Source organism: Cherax quadricarinatus, chromosome 91 (genome assembly GCF_038502225.1).
Source record: "Cherax quadricarinatus isolate ZL_2023a chromosome 91, ASM3850222v1, whole genome shotgun sequence".
NCBI lineage: Eukaryota > Metazoa > Arthropoda > Malacostraca > Decapoda > Parastacidae > Cherax > Cherax quadricarinatus.
The window spans coordinates 13,540,155-13,564,314 of record NC_091382.1 but is presented as its reverse complement, the minus strand read 5'-3'; the positions used below and the strand labels follow the sequence as shown (position 1 = coordinate 13,564,314).

The following is a 24,160-nucleotide window of genomic DNA, read 5'->3' as shown; positions in this document are numbered from 1 at the left end:
CAGGAAGTGGAATAGTTTGGGAAGCGATGTAGTGGAGTCAGGATCCATACATAGCTTTAAGCAGAGGTACGATAAAGCTCATGGTTCAGGGAGAGTGACCTAGTAGCGACCAGTGAAGAGGCGGGGCCAGGAGCTTGGACTCGACCCCTGCAACCTCAACTAGGTGAGTACACACACACACACACACACACACACACACACACAAGCACACACACACACATGGTAATGCATTATTTACAGCTAGCAAAGTCAGGGTATTTCTCCAGAATGGTCTGCAATATACCACTGTGGATAAAATACTTTGCCATTTCTTGAACATTTCTGAGTGAGTTGTTTCTAAATTCATTAATTTTATCGCACTCCAGTACATAATGACGCAAGGTGTGACAATAGTCCATCTGGCAAAGTTTACATTTCGTTTGGTCTACATCTGGTGGTGGTGATTTAACCTGCCAAAGATATTTGTAACCCAGCCGGAGCCGGGCAGTAGTGACATCCAAGAGTCTGCTTATCTTGTTGGATGCACCATAGGCATGTGGCTCCTCCTGCATGATGGAATGATGATAGATGGACTGACTTGTGTCAATCTCCCTAAGTCTTAAGTCAATAAAGTTCATTTGAAGTTCTTTTCTTATTATTGTTCTCAAACTGCTAACTGACAACCCAAGATTGTAATCTACCCCCTCTTTGAAAGCATACAGCTTAGCCAATTTATCAGTTCTATCATGCATCTGAAGACCAATGTGAGATGGAATCCAGAGCATGTGCACTCTGACTCCACTGTCCACAATCTTACCATACCTATGTCTGGCTTCTGACACAAGCATGCCACAATTTATACTTAATGAGTTGAGAGCATTTATGGATGACAGAGAATCAGTTACAATTAAAGTGTCAACCTTAGATACATGGACACATTTGAGTGAAAGGAGTATGGCAAACAGTTCTGTTTGAAGGGTAGAGGCCCAGTTATTGATGCGTGCTCCAGTTTCTTTATGAGAGCCATCACTCTGTGTGACAACAGCAGTACTACCAGCTGTACCAGTGGACTGGTGAACAGAACCATTGACGTAAATAATTTGTGAAAGAGTGTTCTGTGTGACTAAGTTATCAATACAGCTTAAGGCATCATGTTTGGCTTCAAGACGAAGCTTTGGTTGTGATTTAAGAAGAGTTTTGGGGGAAATGGAGAATGGTAGTTTGGAATGGGGTAATATCCCATGGAGCAGGGAAATGTCTCTGTTGTCTAACTTGATATAGATCATGTAGCTGGTTCATGCGGAGGTCGGTTCCAGTTTTTTCGATCCATCTGGAAGGATGTTCACCAATGCTGAGGAAAGTTTGGAGGGCTTCTGTGTAGGGGTTTGAATGGGCTAGCCTAAGCATATTGACCCCAATAAGGATATTTCTTTCAGTAACACGATCTCTAATGCTTGGAATATTAAGTTCTTTCCGCATATTTAAAATTTTGGCAGTACGAGGGCATCCTAGGATGATCCTCATTGCTTCGTTTTGTAGTTTTTCCAGCCCTCCAAGCTTCCAGTCAGACACGAGTGCAAGTAGTGGCGCCGCATAATCAACCAATGATCTAATATAAGCAAGATATATCATTTTCACAATTTTAACATTAGCACCATACCTGGGATGAAAACCTGCCACAACTCTAAGTGCTCTCAGCCTTTCTTTGTATTGGCGACAAAGTCTCGTTACAACAGGTCCAAGTAGTGGAACCTCAAAGCCTAGATACCTGTATCTGCTTACATATTCTAGAAGAGACCCATCATGCAACTGGATCTGACGAACTGTGCCTCTCTGCCGAGGAGGACGCCTGTTGAGTATCTTTGTTTTATCCCCTGAGATTATTAACCCCAGGTCCTGACACGAGGCTAGTACATGATTAAGAATGTTTTGGGTGTTGGAGAATCCGGTGGTGTGAATCATTATGTCATCAGCAAAACTAACCATATAATGATGGGGCTGGCTAGTATGGCATTAAGTAAGGCATTAATCAAAATGTTGAAAAGGGTGGGACTAAGCACACCTCCCTGTGGGGTTCTTAATTCAAAATCTTTAGTTACACTTCTATGTCCCTGGAACAACACAGACGACTTTCTGTTGGACAGGTAACCTTTAATCCAGCGGAGAAGCCATCCTCCAACATCCATTCTGGCAAGTTCACTAATGATTACATGTCGGTTGGCTACATCAAAAGTGGATTTAAGGTCAAGGAACGTAGTGTATGAGCTGTCAGTGTGCAGAGTGAGAAAGGTGGTAATGCAATGATGCACACTCCTTCCATGCATGAAGCCATGCAACCGGGGTGACAAGAATTCCTTAATTCTGTGCATAAGACGATTAAGAATCATCCTTTCGAATGTTTTACACAAGCAGCTAGTAAGGGATATTGGGCGAAATGAGTTTTGTTGATTGGGCTTCGGAATGGGAATAATGAGGCTATTGGTCCATGATTTGGGGAGCTCCCCAGAGACATAACTCATGTTATATAATTCAAGTAAAGGATTACGGACGGTAACAAAAAGGCAACATTTAATAGCCTTGACGACCCCTTCAGTTCTTGCAAGTTATAATATTTAAACTAATTGCATATTTATACAGCCTATTTAGATCTATGTGTATATACTTGCAGACATTTAAAGAGATTAATTAAGACAATTTCTGGTTTATTACTTAACATTCTAATAACAAGTACATTGTTAATGTTTATAATATCAAGCACAGTGATAATCTCAACAATACCAAGTACATTGTTAATCTCAGTAATACCAAGTACATTGTTAATGACAATAATACCATGAACATTGTTAATCTAAGTAATACAAGTATATTGTTAATCTAAGTAATACAAGTATATTGTAAATGTCAATAATACCAAGTACATTGCTAATCTCAATAATACCAACTACACTGATGATCTCAATAATACCAAGTACAGTGATAATCTCAATAATACCAAGTACAGCGATAATCTCACTAATACCAAGTATATTGTTAGTTTCAATAATACCAAGCACAGAGATAATCTCATTAATACCAAGTACAGTGATGATCTCAATAACAGAAAGTACACTGCTAATCTCAATAATACGAAGTACATTGTTAATCTCAATAATACCAAATACAGTGATAATCTCAATAATAGCAAATATATTGTTAATGTTAATAATACCAAGTACATTGTTAATCTCAATAATACAAAGTACATTGTTAATCTCAATAATACAAAGTACATTGTTAGTCTCAATAATGCCAAGTACATTGTTAATCTCAAAAACACGAAGTACAGCAATAATCTCAATAATATCAAATACAGTGATAACCTCAGTAATACCAAGTACAGTGGTAATCTCAACAATACCAAGTACAGTGATAATCTCATTAAAACAAAGAACATTGTTAATTTCAATAATACCAAAGAACATTGTTAATCTCATTAATACCAAGCACAGTGATAATCTTAATAATACAGATTCGTTGGACAATAAAGCAGACTGTAAACAGACTGGGTTTTAGGCGCCCTTATCAAACACAAACAATAAATACAAAACAGGAACATACACCAATAAGCTGTCCTAATATACAAGTACAGTTAGAAATAGAAATACAAATAGCTAGATCTTCACTTTAAGGAGGCTATTAATAGAGTATTCAAGAGGTTACTAGTAGAATTACAGTAAATCAACCATTCAAATCATCATGAAGCTGTGTGTAGTCTGCAGTCAGTCAAACAAACGGGCTTCCACATGGATAAATTGCCATTTTTGTGAAAATTGGTGTCATGCCCCTTGTGCAGATATCCAAGAACTAGCTACAAGCAGTATTAAATCAAGGAAGTGTTTTTGGGTATGCCCAAATGAGAGCAATCTGTGGACTAAAATCACATTGGTATTAAAAGAGGATAACGTCAAAGCAGCATTCATAGAAAACCTGGAAGCATTCTATAACAGATGGGAGAATAAAAAGTCTGGGCTTGATGGTATCGCCCTTGGTGCTAGCCATGTAGTCAGAAACTATAAGGCTGGAGGTGCTGCCCCAGTAGTCAGTAAATGTGGGGCTGATAGTGCTGTCCTGGTAGACAGTAATGGTGAAGTTGGAGGTGCTGTCCTGGGAGACAGTAATGGTGAGGGTTGAAATGCTGCCCAGGTAGTCAGTAAATGTATGCATAAGGGAATGCATATAAATGACCCCGAGGGAGACAGGAGCAGTAGTGAGGAAACAAGTGTAGTCAAAGACAAGATAAAACCAATATTAAAAACTAGTAATACCACAGGAGATAGCAAACAAGGGGACTCCACTAACATTGATGAGGTTACATTACCAAAAACAACTGGTGAGAGCCCCATTGTTAGTGCTAGTGAGGATAGGAAAGACACAGGTAAACATGCACCAACAGGGAATACAGTCACAGAAACCCAAGGCAAACGGAAACAAAGCCTGTGCACATACTATGCACATGGTATCTGAAGGCATGGGAAATCTGGAAAAACAGATGGGACGTGCAACTTTGACCACCCTAGAAAATGCCGTGCCCATATGACAACAGGAAAATGCAAACTCCCTTCCTGTAAGCTTTTTCACCCTGAAATGTGTCTCTCTTCAGTACAGGAAAGACTGTGCTATAATTTAAATTGCCAGGCACACCATCTAAAAGGGACAAAAAGATACAAAACATCCAGACCATGGGAAAACCTGGGTAACCACAGCCACTCAAGAGGGAGAGGAGTTTTAGTTCCAGGAAGAAAAAAAAACTGGCAGGAAATGACAGAAATCGTACACCAAATCCAGTCATTCCTGGAGTGGAACCACAGTCGATGGCCTCCACTCCAAACCAACAGATACAGATACTAATGCCGGAAAAAAAGTCCCCCCAGTACCAACAATACCACCAGTCCGATGACATTCTTTTTTGCAAATATACAGGGTCTAAAACCAGCAACGAAGAGCAAAATACCTTTCATCCGTGGACTGCTTGCAGAGGGAAATGCAATGTTCGCGGCTTTCACAGAGACCCACATGAAGGATCACTTGGACAACGAAATATGGATCCCAGGTTACAACCTATACAGATGCGACAGAGTGAACAGGAAAAAGAGTCACTTGTTTGGACAGAACTGCTTAATGCCTCAAATGACGTAGTGGAAGTTTTAGCAGTAAAGATCGAGAACAAAAACCTAGCCATTGTGGTAGTCTACAAGCCTCCGGATGTAAAGTCCCAGCAATTCCAGGAACAGCTGTTAAAAATTGACCACTGTCTGGAAAATCTGCCAGCTCCTGCCCCCAACATCTTGCTCCTTGGGGATTTCAACTTAAGGCACCTAAAATGGAGGAATATAGCAAATAATGTTGTTCCAGTGATCACCACAGGAGGCAGTTCTTACGAAAATTCACACACACACGAGCTTTTAAATCTCTGCATAAAATTCAACTTAAACCAGCAAATAATAGAGCCTACTAGAGTGGAGAATACACTAGACCTCATCTTCACTAACAATGATTATCTGATAAGAAATGTCACAATATCAAAAACAATATACTCAGATCAACATAATCGAGGTTCAGACATGTACGCGCAGAGCTCCAGACCGCCATAAAGAGATTAGTCATGAGGGAGCCTTCACCAAATTCAACTTCATTAATAAGAACATAAAGTGTGACCAAGTAAACAAAGTCCTAACCGATATAAGCTGGGAAGACAGACTAAGCAACACAGACTCCAACTTATGCATAGAACAGATTAACTCGGTGGCACTCGATGTATGCTCAATGTTTATTCCTTTAAGAAAAACGAGGAGTAGATGTAAAATAGAAAGAGACAGGCACTCGCTTTGCAGGCGACGAAAAACAATAACAGAGCAGCTAAAAGAGGCCAATATATCTGAAATGCGTGGCGAGTCATTGGTTAGAGAAATAGCAAACATCGAACTTGAGCTAAAGGAATCTTATAGGAGTCAGGAATCGCGGGAAGAACTAAAAGCCATGAATGAAATTGAAAGAAACCCAAAGTATTTCTTTTCCTATGCCAAATCAAAGTCGAGGACAACGTCCAGTATTGGGCCCCTACTTAAACAAGATGGGTCCTACTCAGATGACAGCAAGGAAATGAGTGAGCTACTCAAGTCCCAATATAACTCAGTTTTTAGCGAGCCGCTAACCAGACTGAGAGCCGAATATCAAAATGAATTTTATATGAGAGAGCCACAGAATTAGGCTAACACAAGCTTATCCGACGTTATCCTGACACCAAGTGACTTCGAACAGGCGATAAATGACATGCCCATGCACTCTGCCCAAGGGCCAGACTCATGGAACTCCGTGTTCATCAAGAACTGCAAGAAGCCCCTATCACGAGCTTTTACCATCCTATGGAGAGGGAGCATGGACACTGGGGTCGTCCCACAGCTTCTAAAAACAACAGACATAGCCCCACTCCACAAATGGGGCAGTAAATCAATAGCAAAGAGCTACATACCGATAGCACTAACATCCCATACCATAAAAATCTTTGAAAGGGCCCTAAGAAGCAAGATCACCACCCATATAGAAACCCATCAATTACACAACCCAGGGCAACATGGTTTTAGAGCAGGTCGCTCTTGTCTGTCCCAACTATTGGATAACTACGGCAAGGTCCTAGATGCACTAGAAGACAAAAAGAATGCAGATGTAATATATACAGACTTTGCAAAAGCCTTCGACAAGTGTGACGATGGCGTAATAGTGAACAAAATGCGTGCTAGAGGAATAACAGAAAAAGTTGGTAGATGGATCTATAATTTTCTCACAAACAAAACACAAAGAGTAGTAGTCAACAGAGTAAAGTCCGAGGCAGCTACGGTGAAAAGCTCTGTTTCACAAAGCACAGTACTCGCTCCCATCTTGTTTCTCATCCTCATATCTGACATAGACAAGGCTGTCAACCACAGCACCGTGTCTTCCTTTGTAGATGACACCCGAATCTGCATGACAGTGTCTTCCATTGCACATACTGCAAGGTTCCAGGCGAACATCAACCAAATCTTTAAATGGGCTGCAGAAAACAATATGATTTTCAACGATGAGAAATTTCAATTACTCCGATATGGTAGACACGAGAAAATCAAAACTTCATCAGAGTACAAAACAAATTCCGGACACAAAACAGAGCGAGAAACAAACGTCAAAGACCTGGGAGTGATCATGTCAAAGGATCTCACCTTCAAGGACCATAATATTATATCAATTGCAGCTGCTAGAAAAATGACAGGATGGATAATGAGAACCTTCAAAATTAGGGAGGCCAAGCCCATGATGACACTCTTCAGGTCGCTTGTTCTATCTAGGCTGGAATATTGCTGCACACTAACAGCACCTTTCAACAGGTGAAATTGCTGACCTAGAAAATGTACAGAGAACCTTTTCAGCACACATAACGGAGAAAAAACACCTCAATTACTGGGAGCACTTAAAGTTCCTGAACCTGTATTCCCTGGAACGCAGGTGGGAGAGATACATGATTATATACACCTGGAAAATCCTAGAGGGACTAGTGCCGAACTTGCACACGATAATCACACTCAACGAAAGCAAAAGACTTGTCAGACGATGCACCATCCCCCCAATGAAAAGCATGGGTGTCACTAGCACGTTAAGAGACAATACAATAAGTATCAGGGGCCCGAGACTGTTCAGCTGCCTCCCAGCATACATAAGGGGGATTACCAATAGACCCCTGGCAGTTTTCAAGCTGGCACTGGACAAGCACCTTAAGTCGGTACCTGACCAGCTGGGCTGTGGCTCGTACATTAGATTGCATGCAGCCAGCAGTAACAGCCTGGTTGATCAGGCTCTGATCCACCAGGAGGCCTGGTTACAGACCGGGCCGCGGGGGCGTTGACCCCCGGAACTCTCTCCAGGTAAACTCCAGGTACCAAATACAGGGATAATCTCAATAATACCAATTACATTGATAACCTCAATAATACAAAGTGCATTGTTATTCTCAATAATACCAAATACATTGTTAATCTCAATAATACCAAGGAAATTGTTAGTCTCAATAATATGAAGTACATTGTTGATCTCATTAACACCAAGCACCATTGTAAATCTCAGTAATTACAAGTGCTTTGTTATTCTAAATAATACCAAGTACATTATTAATCTCAATAATTCCATGTATAGTGATAATCTCAATAATACCAAGTACATTCCTAATTTCAACAACACAAAGTACAGTGATAATCTCAAAAATACCAAGTATGTTGTTAATCTCAGTTTTACCAAGTACATTTTTAATATCAATAATAACATGTACATTGTTAATCTCAATAATACCAAATACATTGTTAATTTCAATAATTCCAAGTACATTGTTAATCTCAGTAATGCCTAGTACATTGTTAATCTCATAATTCTAAGTACATTGTTAATCTCAATAATAGCAATTACATTGTTAATCTCAATAATGCAAAGTACATTGTTAGTCTCAATATTAGCAAGGGCATTGTTAATCTCAATAATACCAAGTACAGGGATAATCTTAATAATACCAAAAACTTTGGTAATCTCAAAAATACTAAGTACATTGTTAATCTCAATGCCAAGTACAGTGATAATCTCATTAATACAAAGTAAAGTGATAATCTCAATAATACCAAGTAGAGTGATGATCTTAATAGCACCAAGTACAATGTTAATCTCAATAATACAAAGAACATTGCTAATTTCAATATTAACAAAGTACATTGTTAAACTTAATAATACAAAGAACAATTATAATCTTAATAATACTAGGTACAGGGAAAATCTCAATAATTCCAATTACTGTGATAATTTCAATAATATCAAGTACAGTGATAATCTGAATAATTCCAGGAACAGTGATAATCTCAAGAATACAAAGTGCATTGTTAGTCTCAATAATACCAAGTACATTGTTAATCTCAATAATACCAAGACCATTGTTAATCTCAATAATACCAAGGACATTCTTAGTCTCAATAATACCAAGTACAATGTTAACCTCATAAATACCAACAACATTGTTAAGCACAATAATATAAAATGCACTGTTAATCTCAATAATTCCAAGTACATTGTTAATCTCAATAATATCATGTACTTTGTTAATTTCAGTAATACCAAGTACAGTGATAATCTCAATAATTCCAAGTTCAGTGATAATCTCAATAATACCAAGAACATTGTTAATCTCAATAATACCAAGTTGAGTGAAAACCTCAATAATACCAAGTACAGTGATAATCTCAATAATACAAAGTGCATTGTTAATCTCTATAATTCCAAGTACATTGTTAATCTCAGTAATTGCAAGTACATTATTAATCTCAATAATACCAAGTGCATTGTTAATCTCATAATTCCAAGTACACTGTTAATCTCAAAAATGCCAAGTACATTGTTAATCTCTATAATACAAAGTACATTGTCAATCTCAATAATACCAAGTAGATTGTTAATCTCAATAATACCAAGGACAGTGATAATCGCAATGATACCAAGTACAGTGATAATGTCAATAAAACCAAGTACAATGATGATCTCAATCATGCTAAGTTCAGTTATAATCTCAATAATACCAAGAAAAGTGATAATCTCAATAATACCAAGAAAACCGATAATCTAAATAATAATAAAGTACAGTGTTAATCTCAATAATACTAAGTACATTGTTAATCTCAATAATACCAAGTACATTGATAATCTCAACAATACCAAGTACATTCTTAATCTCAATAATACCAATTACATTGCTAGTCTCAATAATACCAAGAACATTGTTAATCTCAATAATACCAAGTACATTGTTAGTCTCAACAATGCCAAGTACATTGATAATCTCAACAATACCAAGTACATTGTTAATCTCAATAATACCAAGTACATTGCTAATTTCAATAATAACAAGTACATTGTTAATCTCAATAATACCAAGTATATTGTTAGTCTCAATAATACCAAGTACATCTTTAATCTCAATAATACCAAGTACATTGTTAATCTCAATAATACCAAGTTCTCTGATAATCTCAACAATACCAAGTGTATTGTTAATCTCAGAAATACCAAGCACAGTGATAATATCAATAATACCAAGTGCATTGTTACTTTCAATTATATCAAGTACAGTGATAATCTCAATAATACCAAGTACAGTGAAAATCTCAATAATACCAAGTATATTTTAAGCCTCTATAATACTAAATACAATGTTAATCTCAAAAATGCCAAGTATATTGTTAATATCAATAATACCAAGAACATTTTTTGTGTCAACAATACCAAGTATGTTGTTAATCTCGCTAATACCAAGTGCACTGTTAATCTCAATAATACCAAGGGCATTGCTAATCTCATAATACCAAGTACTTTGTTAATCGCAATAATTCCAAGTACAGTAATATTGTCAATAATAATGCAAAGTACTTTGCTAGTTTCAATATTACCAAGTACAGTGATAATCTCAACAATACCAAGTAAAGTGATAATCTCAATAATACAAATAACATTCTTGATTTCAATAATACCAAGCTGATTGATAATCTCAATGATGCCGAGTACATTCTTAATGTAAATAATACCAAGTGCATTCTTAATCTCAAAAATACCAATTGCATTGTTAATCTCAATAATACCAAGTACAGTGATAATTTCTACAATAATACCAAATATATTGATAATCACAGTAATACAAAGTTCGGTGATAATCTCCATAATACCAGTTACAGTGAAAATCTCAATAGTTCCAAGCACATTGATAATCTCAATAATACCAAGTATAGAGATAATCTCAATAATAACAATTACAGTGATATTCTGAATAATATCAATTACAGTGATAATCTCAATAATACCAAATACAGTGATAATTTCAATATTACAAAGTGCATTGTTAATTTCAATAATACCAAGCACATTGTTAATCTCAATAATACCAAATACATTGCTAATCTCAATAATACTATGTACATTGTTAATTTCAATAATACCAAGTATATTGTTAAACTCAATAATAAAAAGTACATTGTTAGTCTCAGTAATTCCAAGAACATTGTTAATCTCAATAATATCGCATAAATTCTTAATCTGAATAATGCCAAGTGCATTGTTAACCTCAACAATATCAAGCATATTGTTAATCTCAGTAACACCAAGTACATGTTAATCTCAATGTTAGAAAGTACAGTGATAATCTCAATAATACCAAGTACAGTGATAATCTCAATAATACCAAGTACATTGTTAATCACAGTAACACCGAGTACAGTGTTAACCTCAATAATACCAAGTACAGTGCTAATCTAAATACTACCAAATATATAGATAATCTCAATAATACCAAGCACATTGTTCATCTCAATAATTCCACATACTATGCTAATCTCAATAATACCAAGTACATTGATAATCTCAATAATACCAAGTGCATTGTTAATCTCGATAATACCAAGTATATAAAATATCTCAAAATACCAAGTACATTGATAATCTCCATTATGCTAAGTACTTTGTTAGTCTCAATAATACCAACTACATTCTTAATCTCATTAATTTCAAGTGCATTGTTAATCTTAATAATACCAAGTGCATTGTTAATCTCAATAATGCCAAATACAGTGATAATTTCAATAATACAAAGTACATTGCTAATTTAAGTAATACCAAGTGCACGATAGTCTCAATAATACCAAGTACAGTGATAATCACAATAATAGGAAGAATACTGTTAATCTAAATAATACCAAGTACACTGTTAATCTCAGTAATACCAAGTACATTGTAAATCTCAATAATACCAAGTATGTTGTTAATCTCAATAATACCAAACATTGTCAGCCATTATATCAGGTAGTGTTTATCTTTACCAACGTAATCATTGGTAGCCATTATTTGAGTGTTTATCTCTACCAAAGTAAACATTGTCTGCCATTATATGAGGTAGTGTTTATCTTTACCAACGTAAATACTGTCTGTCATTATATGAGTGTTTATCTCTACCAACGTAAACATTAGCTGCCATTATAATTGGTAGCATTTATTTCTGCCAACATAAACAATGGCTGTCATTATATGAGGTAGTGTTTATCTTTACAAATGTAAACATTGTCTGCCATTACATTAGGTAGAGTTCATCTCTACCAACGTAAACATTGGCTGCCATTATATGATGTAGTGTTTATCTCTACAAACATAAACATTGTCTGTCAGTATATGAGTGTTTATCTCTGAAACATAAAAATTGGTTGCCATTACATGAATGTTTATCTCTACAAACGTAAACATTGTCTGTCATTATATGAGGTAGTGTTTAACTCTACCAACGTAAACATTGGCTGCCATTGTATGAGGTAGTGTTTATCTCTAAAAAGGTAAACATTGTCTGCCATTATACGATGAAGTGTTTATCTGTACGAACGTAAACATTGGCTGCCTTTGTATGTGTGTTTATATCTACCAACGTAAACATTGTCTGCCATTATACGATGAAGTGTTTATCTGTACTAACGTAAACATTGGCTGCCATTATATGAATGTTTGTCTCTACCAACATAAACATTGGCTGCCATTATAATGATGTAGTGATTATCTATACCAAAGTAAACATTTGCTGCCATTATATGAGGTTGTGTTTATCTCTACCAACGTAAACATTGGCTGCCATTATAATGATGTAGTGATTATCTATACCAAAGTAAACATTGTCTGCCATTATATGAGGTTGTGTTTATCTCTACAAGCGTAAACATTGTCTGAAATTATATGAGGTAGAGTTTATCTCTACCAATGTAGACATTGGCTGCCATTATATTAGTGTTTATCTCTAAAAACGTAAACATTGTCTGCCATTATATGATGTAGTGTTTATCTTTACGAACGTAAACATTGGCTGCCATTGTATGAAGAAGTGTTTATCACTACCAACATAAACATTGTCTGCCATTTTATGAGAGAGTGTTTATCTCTACCAACGTAAACATTGGCTGTCATTTTGTGAGGTAGTGTTTATCTCTATCAAAGTGAACTTTGGCTGCCATTATATGAGCTAGTGTTTATCTCTTCCACCATAAACATTCGCTGCCAGTATATGAGGTAGTGTTTGTCTCTACCAACGTAAACATATTCTGTCATTGTATAAATGTTTATCTCTACCAACGTAAATATTGTCTTCAATTATATGAGTGTTTATCTCAACAAACATAAACATTGTCTGCCATTATATTAGTTAGTGTCTATCTATACCAACAAAAACATTAACTGCCATTATATGAGGTAGTGTTTATATCCACCAACGTAAACATTGTCTTCCATTATATGAGGTAGTGTTAATCTCTGCCAATGTAAACACTGGCTGCCATTATATGAGGTAATGTTTTTCTCTACCAACATAAACTTTGTCTGCCATTATATGAGCAAGTGTTTATCTCTACGAACATAAACACTGACCGCCATTATATGAGTGTTTTTCTGAATGGATGTAAACATTGGATGCCATTATATGACGTAGTGTTTATCTCTAAAAGGTAAACACTGGCTGCCATTATATGAATGTTTATCTCTACCAACGTAAACAATGGCTGCCATTATATTAGGTAGTTTTTATCTCTATGTAAACATTGTCTGAGATTATATGAGGTAGTGTTTATCTTTACCAACATAAACATTTTCTGTCATTATATGAGTGATTATCTATACCAGCGTAAACATTGTCTGCCATTACATAAGGTAGTGTTTATTTCTACCTACCTAAATATTGGCAGCTATTGTATGAGGGAGTGTTCTTCTCTCCCAACGTAAACATTGCCTGCCGTTATATGAGTGTTTATCTCTACCAACATAAACATTATCTGCAATTATAAGATATAGTATTTATCTATACCAACGTAAACATTTTATGCAATTATATGAGCGTTTATCACTAACAACACAAACATTCACTGCCATTATATGAATGTTTTTCTGTCCCAACGTAAACATTGTCTGCCATTATATGAGGTAGTGTTTATCTCTACCAACGTAAACATTGTCTGCCATTATATGAGTGTTCCTCACTAACAACGTAAACATTGATTGCTATTATATGAGGAAGTGTTTATCTCTACCTACGTAAACATTGCATGCCATTATGAGGTAGTGTTTATCACTAAAAACATAAACATTGGCTGCCATTATATGAGGTAGTGTTTGTCTCTTCCAACATAAAAATTGGCTGCCTTTGTATGAATGTTTATACCTTCCAACGTAATCGCTGGCTGCCATTTTATGAGGTAATGTTTATCTCTCCCAACGTAAACATTGGCTGCAATTATATGAGTTAGTGTTTATCTCTACCAACGTAAACATTGGCTGCCATTATATGAGGTAGTGTTTATCTCTACCAATGTAAACATTGTCTGCTTTCATATGAGTATTTATCTCTACAAACATAAACATTGTCTGCCACTATATGAGGCAGTGTTTATCTCTAACAATGTAAACATTGTCTCCCCTTGTACGAGGTAGTGTTTATTTCTACCAATATAAACACTGACTGCCATTAAAGGAGTGTTTATCTCTACAAACGTAAACATTGTCTGCCACTATATGATGTAGTGTATATCCCTAACTATGTAAACATTGTCTTACTTTATATGAGGTAGTGTTTATCTCTCCCAATGTAAACATTTTCTGGCATTGTGTGAGTGTTTACCTCTACAAACATAAACATTGTCTGCCATTATATTATGTAGTGTTTATGTCTACCAACATAAACATTGTCTGTCATTAAGTGAGGTAGTGTTTATCTCCACTAACATAAACACTGTCTGCCATTATATGAGTGTTTAATCTTCACCAACGAGAACATTGCCTGCCATTATATGAGGTAGTGTTTATCCCTAACTATGTAAACATTGTCTGCCATTATATGAGTGAGTGTTTATCTCTACCTATGTAAACATTGTCTGCCATTATACGTAGTACTCACCTAGTTGAGGTTGCAGGGGTCGAGTCCTAGCTCCTGGCTAGGTAAACATTGTCTGCCATTAATTGTGGGAGTTTATCTCTAACCACATAAACATCAGAAAGTTATATTAAACTTGCTGAAATGATAAACATTGTTGTCTGTTTCTGAACTTTTTGGAAGAAAGTTGTAGTTTTTTATTAAATGTCATTAAATTTTACAGAAAGAAAATGATGATGACTTCTCTGCTACACCGGGTGAGTAATATGCATTTTTTACTTTTCAAAATACCTGTGTATAACAACTGGGATAATGCAAGTGTCAGTTTATGTCCCATCCACATATTGCTCTATTTATTAAACATATATATATGTTTATATATATATATATATATATATATATATATATATATATATATATATATATATATATATATATATATATATATATAAACACTGATCTCTGGCTGAAGGAGACTCGAACCTACGAACCTTGGAACAAGGTATGCAGTGATTTACCAATCTACCCACACTGGACCAATACCTTGGAGTCAAGCTTGCGCTAGACTTTGATCTAAGGCAGCCAGCTTTCAGGGAGAAGGCTTACAGCTTTTCATCTCATCCCCTGCATGCATCAGCCTTACTAGAGATATTAACAATGCAAGGAATTCGCAAGAGCAGGCGAAATATACACAAACACTGATCTCTGACTGAAGGAGACTCGAACCTACGAACCTTGGAACAAGGTACGCAGTGCTTTACCAATCTACCCACACTTGACCAATACCTTGGAGTCAAGCTTGCGCTAGACTTTGATCTAAGACAGCCAGCTTTCAGGGAGAAGGCTTATAGCTTTTCATCTCATCCCCTGCATGCATCAGCCTTACTAGAGATATTAACAATGCAAGGAATTCGCAAGAGCAGGCGAAACATACACAAACACTGATCTCTTGCGAATTCCTTGCATTGTTAATATCTCTAGTAAGGCTGATGCATGCAGGGGATGAGATGAAAAGCTGTAAGCCTTCTCCCTGAAAGCTGGCTGCCTTGGATCAAAGTCTATCACAAGCTGGACTCCAAGGTATTGGTCCAGTGTAGGTAGATTGGTAAAGCACTGCGTACCTTGTTCCAATGTTCGTAGGTTCGAGTCTTCTTCAGCAAGAGATCAGTGTTTGTGTATATTTCGCTTGCTCTTGCGAATTCCTTGTATATATATATATATATATATATATATATATATATATATATATATATATATATATATATATATATATATATATATATATATATATATATATATATATATATATATATATATTAGACCAGCTCCTCCCAAAGAGCACAAACAATACCACTGGGTCAAACCGATCATGGAAAATTCGCCAAAACAATGCTCTCTAGCGCTTCAGGAAAGGACACAGCTTGTCTCCTACCAGTGAAGGCACCACTGAGGAGATTTCCTGTTAGCTGTTCCCATTTCCTCCCTGGGCACCTGTCTCGACCCAGAGGCCAATCGGATTGGTATTGCTCTTCGCCTAGCGTCCACATCCTCACCGAACATAGGTGTATTTGCGGCAAGGCGACAGCTGATCAATTCAGACTTCAGGGTCTCGTGTGTCACACAGCGAAAAGGAAGTATGCCAGACATGAGAAGCCTCACCACAGCCCGTTGCCCAGCTGAACGGGAACCCCAAGTGCAGAGGTCTGATGGAAGTCAAAAGCGTCCTGATGGAGCCACTATGCTACCTTGGAAGGATGGAAAGCAGATTGCCTGGGACTACACCTGTGCCGCCACATTGGCAGACACCTACTTGCCATACTCCATAGTGGAAGGGGGTGGAGCTGCCAGCCACAGGGAGACCCAGAAGATCCGAAAATATGAAGACCTTCCCCCTTGCTGTAACTTCATCCCATTAGGGTCGGAGACCCTTGGAGAATGGGGCAAGTGTGCTCTAAAGTTCCTCAAAGATTTTGGTGAAAAGATTATCATATATATATTATATATATATATATATATATATATATATATATATATATATATATATATATATATATATATATATATATATATATATATATATATATATATATATATATATACATATATATAATAATAATAACTTTTATTTGAACATTATACATAGTTGTGCAAGGAATTGCATGGGTGTACATGCCAAAAGCCCCTTGTATGCAGATCATTCTGGGCAGCTTAAAATTACCTTAAGATTAACTAAGCATTGATATATTCACTGGCAAAAATAAAAGTAGACAAATTACAACATGAAGTACAAATGAGCATTTTAAACAATGAAATTTGAACATTCCAATTAAGAAGCATTATAGTGTAACAAATTTGTAGCATAACAATGTTATAATATAACAAAATGATCAATATACTAAATGAAGTCATACTATTTATTAATCCGATCAAATCGAATAAAATCAATGATTTGTAGTGCAGAAAACAGGTCATATCGACATTAGGTGAGTAACTGTGCATTCATGAGAATGGAGAAGAATGGAGTATTTTATTAGGTAATGTAATTAAAGAACATAGTTTAATAGGGTCATACATACATAATAAGGTTATACATTCATGAGATACAGTTATTCAGTATTCATCTAGTTGTGGGTGAGTAAGTGGTTTTTAAGAAGAGCCTTGAATTGATGAACAGAAGGTGTTTCCTTTGTATTCACAGATAATGAATTCTAGATTTTTGGCCTTTTATGTGCATCGAATTTTTACAGTGTGGGGTATTTGAGCTTGGGATTTTATCTGCCAGGTTTTTTCTTATGGTGGAGAAGAAAACATTGAGTCTCTTTGCTGTTTCAGTCGGTGGGAGTTGGGGTTCATCTGGTTTTGTTAGTATGATTGTTCTGTTTCTTTATATCTTTTGTTTTTCCTAGAATATCAGATAGGGTTTTCCAGGTCGTTTTTAGATCACCTTTTAAGTTGGATAATCTGTTCTCATAATATAATTTTTTTACCCTTCTTATCAGGCTGGTTAGGATGGATGAGTAACGTTTTGTTTTATCTCTGGTTATATGACCCATTCTGCACAGTTTTTCATATAGGTGCTTTATATTTATGGATTTGATGATGCTGGGTGCTAGCCAGAGACTGTTCAGACTCTTAGCTGTGATGTTTAGTTTTTTTAGGGCAGTGCTTGTTATAGAGGTATTGGGTCTTTTTTAGAAAATTATTAATACATTCATCGGTATCTGCATAGATTTCTAGCTCAGTGTGCCAGTTGATGTTTGTCATTGATATTGTGAAGTTTTCAATGGCTGCCTCATTGTGATGTCTGAAGGTTACTTTTGTAGTGTCTTGGGGTAATTTACCTAGATTGGTTATGAGGTAGGGTAGTGGTCTGTGGTGTTACCTGTGATTATGCCTGATTTTTTTTATATTTTATTTAAAAGACATACATAGTACATAAAAGTAAACGACAAATTACATAATGAAAACAGTGATGAAAAATTGTGCATAGTACATATACTTTCCAATTAAAATATTACATCTGAAAGACACAAATCTGTACAGTAAACAATGACCACTCCAATCCTTGAAGTAATGACATTATGTCTGGAACACTAAATCTAACCTAAAGACCCCTTGGCAAGTACATCTAATTCCTGACTGTACATCCTGCCACAGAACGTACACCTTACATTCTGATTTATGCCTGATTTTAAAGGGGATATGGTGTTGGTCCAGATGTGGTCTAATAGGGAAACACTAGTCTCAGAGATTTTTGTAGGTTTTGTTACTGTTGGTAGCAACAAGCAGTTACTCATAGTGTTTGTGAATTTATTTACATGTGGGTCTTGGTCTTGCAGGAGATTTATATTGAAGTCTCCTGTGAGTAATAAGTGGTTTTTGTTCATGCGTGCATCAGTTATCATACTTCCTAGGTTTTCACTAAAACGGCTAATGCTTGACTATGGTACTCTGTAGATGTTTATCACTGTGAGAGATTTTTATAGGTATTTGGATTTGAATTTAGCTATTATATATTCCCCATTTTCATCCCTTGTGCAAGTATTATTGATACATTCTAGATGGTCTGAGTTGTATATAGCTGTGCCACCCCCTTGTTGATCTGGCCAACAGTTGTATATGGCTGTGTAACCAGGAATGGCATAGACATATGTTGTATCAGGCTTTAGCCAGATTTCGGTAAGAGTAATGATGGATATACTGGCATGCAGGGAATTTAGTAATGCTATGAGGTCATCGTAATGTTTGCTTAAAGATCTGATATTGTAGTTAAAGATAGTTATGTTGTTGTTGGTTCTGGGAAGTGCCTTTGTTCTGCTGGGTAGTAATTATAGTTGATGTTTGATTCATTAAAGTCATTTAATAAGAGGTTGGTATCAGGATCAATGTTTGTAATCATAAAATTTATAGTGAATCTACAACTAGACTTAAGTATAAGACAATGTAAACATTCTAAAGCTAAAAAAATAAAAAAAAATAAAGGAGCTAGGGAATATAATAGTAAAAACAATAAAAGTATTACACTGTAGCACCTTAAAAAAACCATACCCCCGGCCGGGATTGAACCCGCGGTCAGAGAGTCTCAAAACTCCAGCCCGTCGCGTTAGCCACTAGACCAGCTAGCCACAATAAGATTCATCCAACTAGGTATATTTCTACACCATAGGAAAGTTAGCACAGGCACCTCTGTGACCACAAATGCAAGTTTTTACACCTTATTTAGCACCTTAGTTATTTCGACAAATGTGGCTATATGAACAAAGAAAGAAAAATATTTTAGCACCTGAAATTAGCTCCCTTGATTGCTATTAAAACTATGAGTAAAATAATTACTGAATAAAGGGCAGTACACACTAATGTACTATTTATAAACTGGGATGAAAGGGAAAAATTTGGTAAGATTGTGATAAAATGATAATAAGGGGTTTATAACAGTGTATAAATATTTGGTAATACAGATATTAGGAAAAAGTAAAGTTCTTATTAACAATAATGAATTGTAAATGGGAAAATTGGCAAAACAGATATTAAATAAAATATAAAATTACTTATTAACTTTAATAACACTCAATAAGTAAAACCGTAAAAGATAAAAAAAATATTTATGAATTGTAAAAATAAGGCCCACTGATGACATTATAATAGTAAAAATAATATTATTATTAATAATAATAATAATAATAATAATAATAATAATAATAATAATAACAATAATAATAATAATAATAATAATAATAATAATAATAATAATAATAATAATAATAATGATAATAATAATAATAATAATAATAATAATAATAACAACAATAATAATAATAATAATAATAATAATAATAATAATAATAATAATAATAACAATAATAATAATAATAATAATATTAATAATAATAATAATAATAATAACAACAATAATAATAATAATAATAATAATAATAATAATAATAATAATAATAATAATAATAATAATAATAATTATTTCTACAAGTACAAGATACAACTTATACAGACCATAGCTGACATCAGGGACACAATATGTAGAAAGCCTCTGGTTATGCAGAACATTTCGGACACCTTAGGTTAATTTTGTCCCCCAGGATGCGACCTACACCAGTCGGCTGTCACCCAGATACCTACTTACTACTAGGTGAACAGGGTCAGCAAGCAGAAGGACACACGCCCAATGTTCCCTCTGTACCGTGGATCAAACCTCGAATGCTCAATGCGTGAGCTTGAGATGCTACCAACCAAGCTACGAGACAGTGAACCACACATATACCTCTCACTCTCACTGTTGCTACCATCATCTATTATATCTGTAGCTCCTCTAAAAACATGAATATTAAAAAATCTACCCATCAACATTATATCTACCAACACACTGTCCAACATCATACTATCATCACTCACTATATCATTGTTTGTATAATTATCTTCTTTTATCAATATATATTACCTATTATCAAGCTTCTTTGTGTGTTTAGGTCAACTAGAAGCCGCCATTATTATATACACTGACCACTACAAGTTTATCTACTATGCCTTTTACAACACTTTCTCCCACTTTTGATTTTAAGTCGTCCACAACAATGTTTTTCTCACTTTACTCAAAACTTCTTAATATTCAATGTTATGAAACTCCAAGTTATGTATCCAATTATTCTCTATAAAACCTAGTTTTCAGATTTCTAATTTTGTTAATTTAACATCAGTGAAGTGTCTAAGTTGTTCCAACACTCTCTCATAGTTTATATTCTTGTTCTGACATCTCAAGATCACCATTTTGTTTGCCTGAAGAGGTGTACAATTTTATTGTTTTATATTTGTAACTATTTTTAACCGTCCTTAGAAAGTATAGAACTATACACTTCATAGTTTACTGTTTATTGTGCAGTTTATAATGGTGTTAGTGTAATAAAAGTCAGGTGCTACTGATATATCTAGTCTTAGTCGTTCATTATATTTCATTACTACTCTAGAACTAAATGTTAATTACTTTTTATAATTTACTTGAACAATATACATATACATATACACCATTATTGTATAATTACCCACTTATTAGAGATATTAATATCACCTCTTATCTCTCTTCTGCAATTCTAATCATTAAATCAGTTAATCAAAATACTAATACTGTCATCGACCCTGAACTAAATCTATATAATCTAAATCGCAGTCAACATATAACTCCTAGATTCATTAAAGACAACCTTCTCCTGTATAATTCTTAGTGAAGACTCTCTTAAACAAGACACAATAGATATGTACTCACTACCAGGATACAAAGCAATCTACAACTGCAACCCAGAACAACTTGGGGGAGGTATTGCCATCTATTACTCTAAACAACTATCATATTGCAACATTATATCCTTCAGTGATGAATATGGTGAATATATATTTGCAAACTTCTCTGTAAAAGAAGATTAAAAATGCTATAACAATTGGGGCCATATACAGGCTGCGTCATACTAATCTCCAGCTTCTAGTGATAAACTGAAAACACTGATAACAGAAACAAATGAACAAGCACCACCTATTACTGCAGTAGACTTCAACATCAACCTTGACCTAACAGATGACCAACCTGTTACTGATTTCATTAACAGTATGAATAATACACTACTTATTACCTGGAGTTTACCTGGAGAGAGTTCCGGGGGTCAAAGCCCCCACAGCCCGGTCTGTGACCAGGCCTCCTGGTGGATCAGAGCCTGATCAACCAGGCTGTTGCTGCTGGCTGCACGCAAACCAACGTACGAGCCACAACCCGGCTGATCAGGAACTGACTTTAGGTGCTTGTCCAGTGCCAGCTTGAAGACTGCCAGGGGTCTGTTGGTAATCCCCCTTATGTGTGCTGGGAGGCAGTTGAACAGTCTCGGGCCCCTGACACTTATTGTATGGTCTCTTAACGTGCTAGTGACACCCCTGCTTTTCATTGGGGGGATGTTGCATCGTCTGCCAAGTCTTTTGCTATCAGTTACAAAACCAACAAGAATAAGTACAACCGTAATTGACCATATATGGACAAACATACTAGCCCCCCTTAGAGCGGGGATAATCACAGACAATACCACTGACCACTACCCAACCTTCCTCCTAACAAACATCTAAGTTCTGTTGACTGGCCTAATATAAATCCTGAACCGAATTGCTTTCTTGACAGTTGCAATAGACCCCATAGACATAACACTAGGCATAAAAATCTCTATGACATTTCCCGTGTCAGGATAAATCTTTTCAAAAATTCAATATACATAAAAAATGCCCAAAATCTAGAACTCTCTTCCAGAAATCTCCAGAACCACTGACTCAACCAGGATTTTTAAAACTATCATTAAAATCACCTTATCTCCTTAACCTATCCCAGCCCATCATATATGCATATGTAAAAACAATACATGCTTAATATCATGAACATAGGTAAAACATTATAATGAATATTTTTTTTTCCTTTTTTTCACACAGGGTGTGACAAGGTTAGGATAAGGATCCCTAAATTTATTGAGAAGCTATTGACAAGTTAAGGATTCCTTAAGTTAAGAATTCCTTTTTTTTTTGGTCCAATTTCAAATGTAACTTTATCCTATGATTTAAAAAGCAGTTTGCATCCTAAACACTTGTTTGTATTGACGTCTTGTTACAAAGTTGCAAGATACTGTAAAATTGTATTTATCATAAAACCCTCCCTGGCCTACCAAATTGGTAAGATGTACAAAGTTCTAGTCAGCATCAGATGAAAGATAAAGAGTTAGATTATCTAAATTTTAAATTTTTTTCCGAGAAATGTCGATAGATTGCATTATAAAAATGTTTGAAATTTGTGTTTTTTTTTTTTTGGGGGGGGGGGATTTTTTTGGGAGAATAAGAGCCAATAAAAACAAAATGGTAAAACATATTGCAAAGCACAGTTGATGATTAATAGAACCATCATTCATCAATGTTGTCCGAAAAAATCATGACACTCCTATAATTACTGTTTGAAAAAGAAAATGTCAATAACTTATTCCTGAGTTATTCATATTTTTTGTTTCTATAAAACTCTATGGACATGGCATGCCAAATTTGAGTGTGTAGCAAACCCCTATCATTGTTGACATCCCAGAGGCAACTGAGCAGCAACAACTCTGTGCTCTTCACTTTAGTCCTTACAGAACTTGCCATGTTGACTATTTAGAATGAAACAATCATAAAAATAGCAATTTTTGGAGTAAAAAAAAAGAAAAAGCAATAAAAACACTAATTGCCAACATGTTCTATTGATTACAGCAAAAACATAAAAATTACATTTTTGAAAACAACATACTTAGAAACATGATAGAAACAAGCTGATTGCATCAACATGTTGCCAGAATTTTGCACTATTTTCTAGTAAGAAAACCTTAATTTCCATAATTTTTCAACTTCAATTTTACAAAGAGCTAAGAACTGTTACCTACATCAGCTTATTTGAAAGCATTTTTATTGTTATGAAACATGCAAGTATAGAACAGGATGAAGCTGGAGCCATCTGTGGGCCAGCATTTTCATTTGATCAACTGATTTTATCTCGTTGATATCATTATACTGTACAAATATGTTCCAGACTCGAGTCATCCTGGGGATATATGATCTCAGATGAAGTGATGTTCTGGAGAAGGGTACAGCCAGAGAGAAGTTGTGTAAAGTAAAAGGACACAAGTGCAACTAATGTGACATTTTATT

At 35.4% G+C, this 24,160-nt stretch overlaps 2 protein-coding genes across 4 annotated transcripts in view; one reads left to right on the top strand and one right to left on the bottom strand.

The window, feature by feature from the left end:
* LOC138850954 (tyrosine-protein phosphatase Lar-like) overlaps nt 1-24,160 on the bottom strand; it is a 654,087-nt gene that overhangs the window by 48,815 nt on the left and 581,112 nt on the right. The gene's annotated exons all lie outside the window — the stretch shown is intronic.
* Nucleotides 1-24,160, top strand: part of LOC128705099 (phosphatidylinositol phosphatase PTPRQ-like) — a 301,321-nt gene that overhangs the window by 56,595 nt on the left and 220,566 nt on the right. For both annotated transcript variants that reach the window (XR_011394592.1, XM_070104397.1), the window contains exon 2: nt 15,180-15,213. Coding sequence is in view for 1 of the 2 variants with exons in the window: in XM_070104397.1 (XP_069960498.1) it covers nt 15,180-15,213 (34 nt within the window). In the remaining variant the exon portion in view is untranslated. The remainder of the gene's footprint in view (nt 1-15,179; nt 15,214-24,160) is intronic.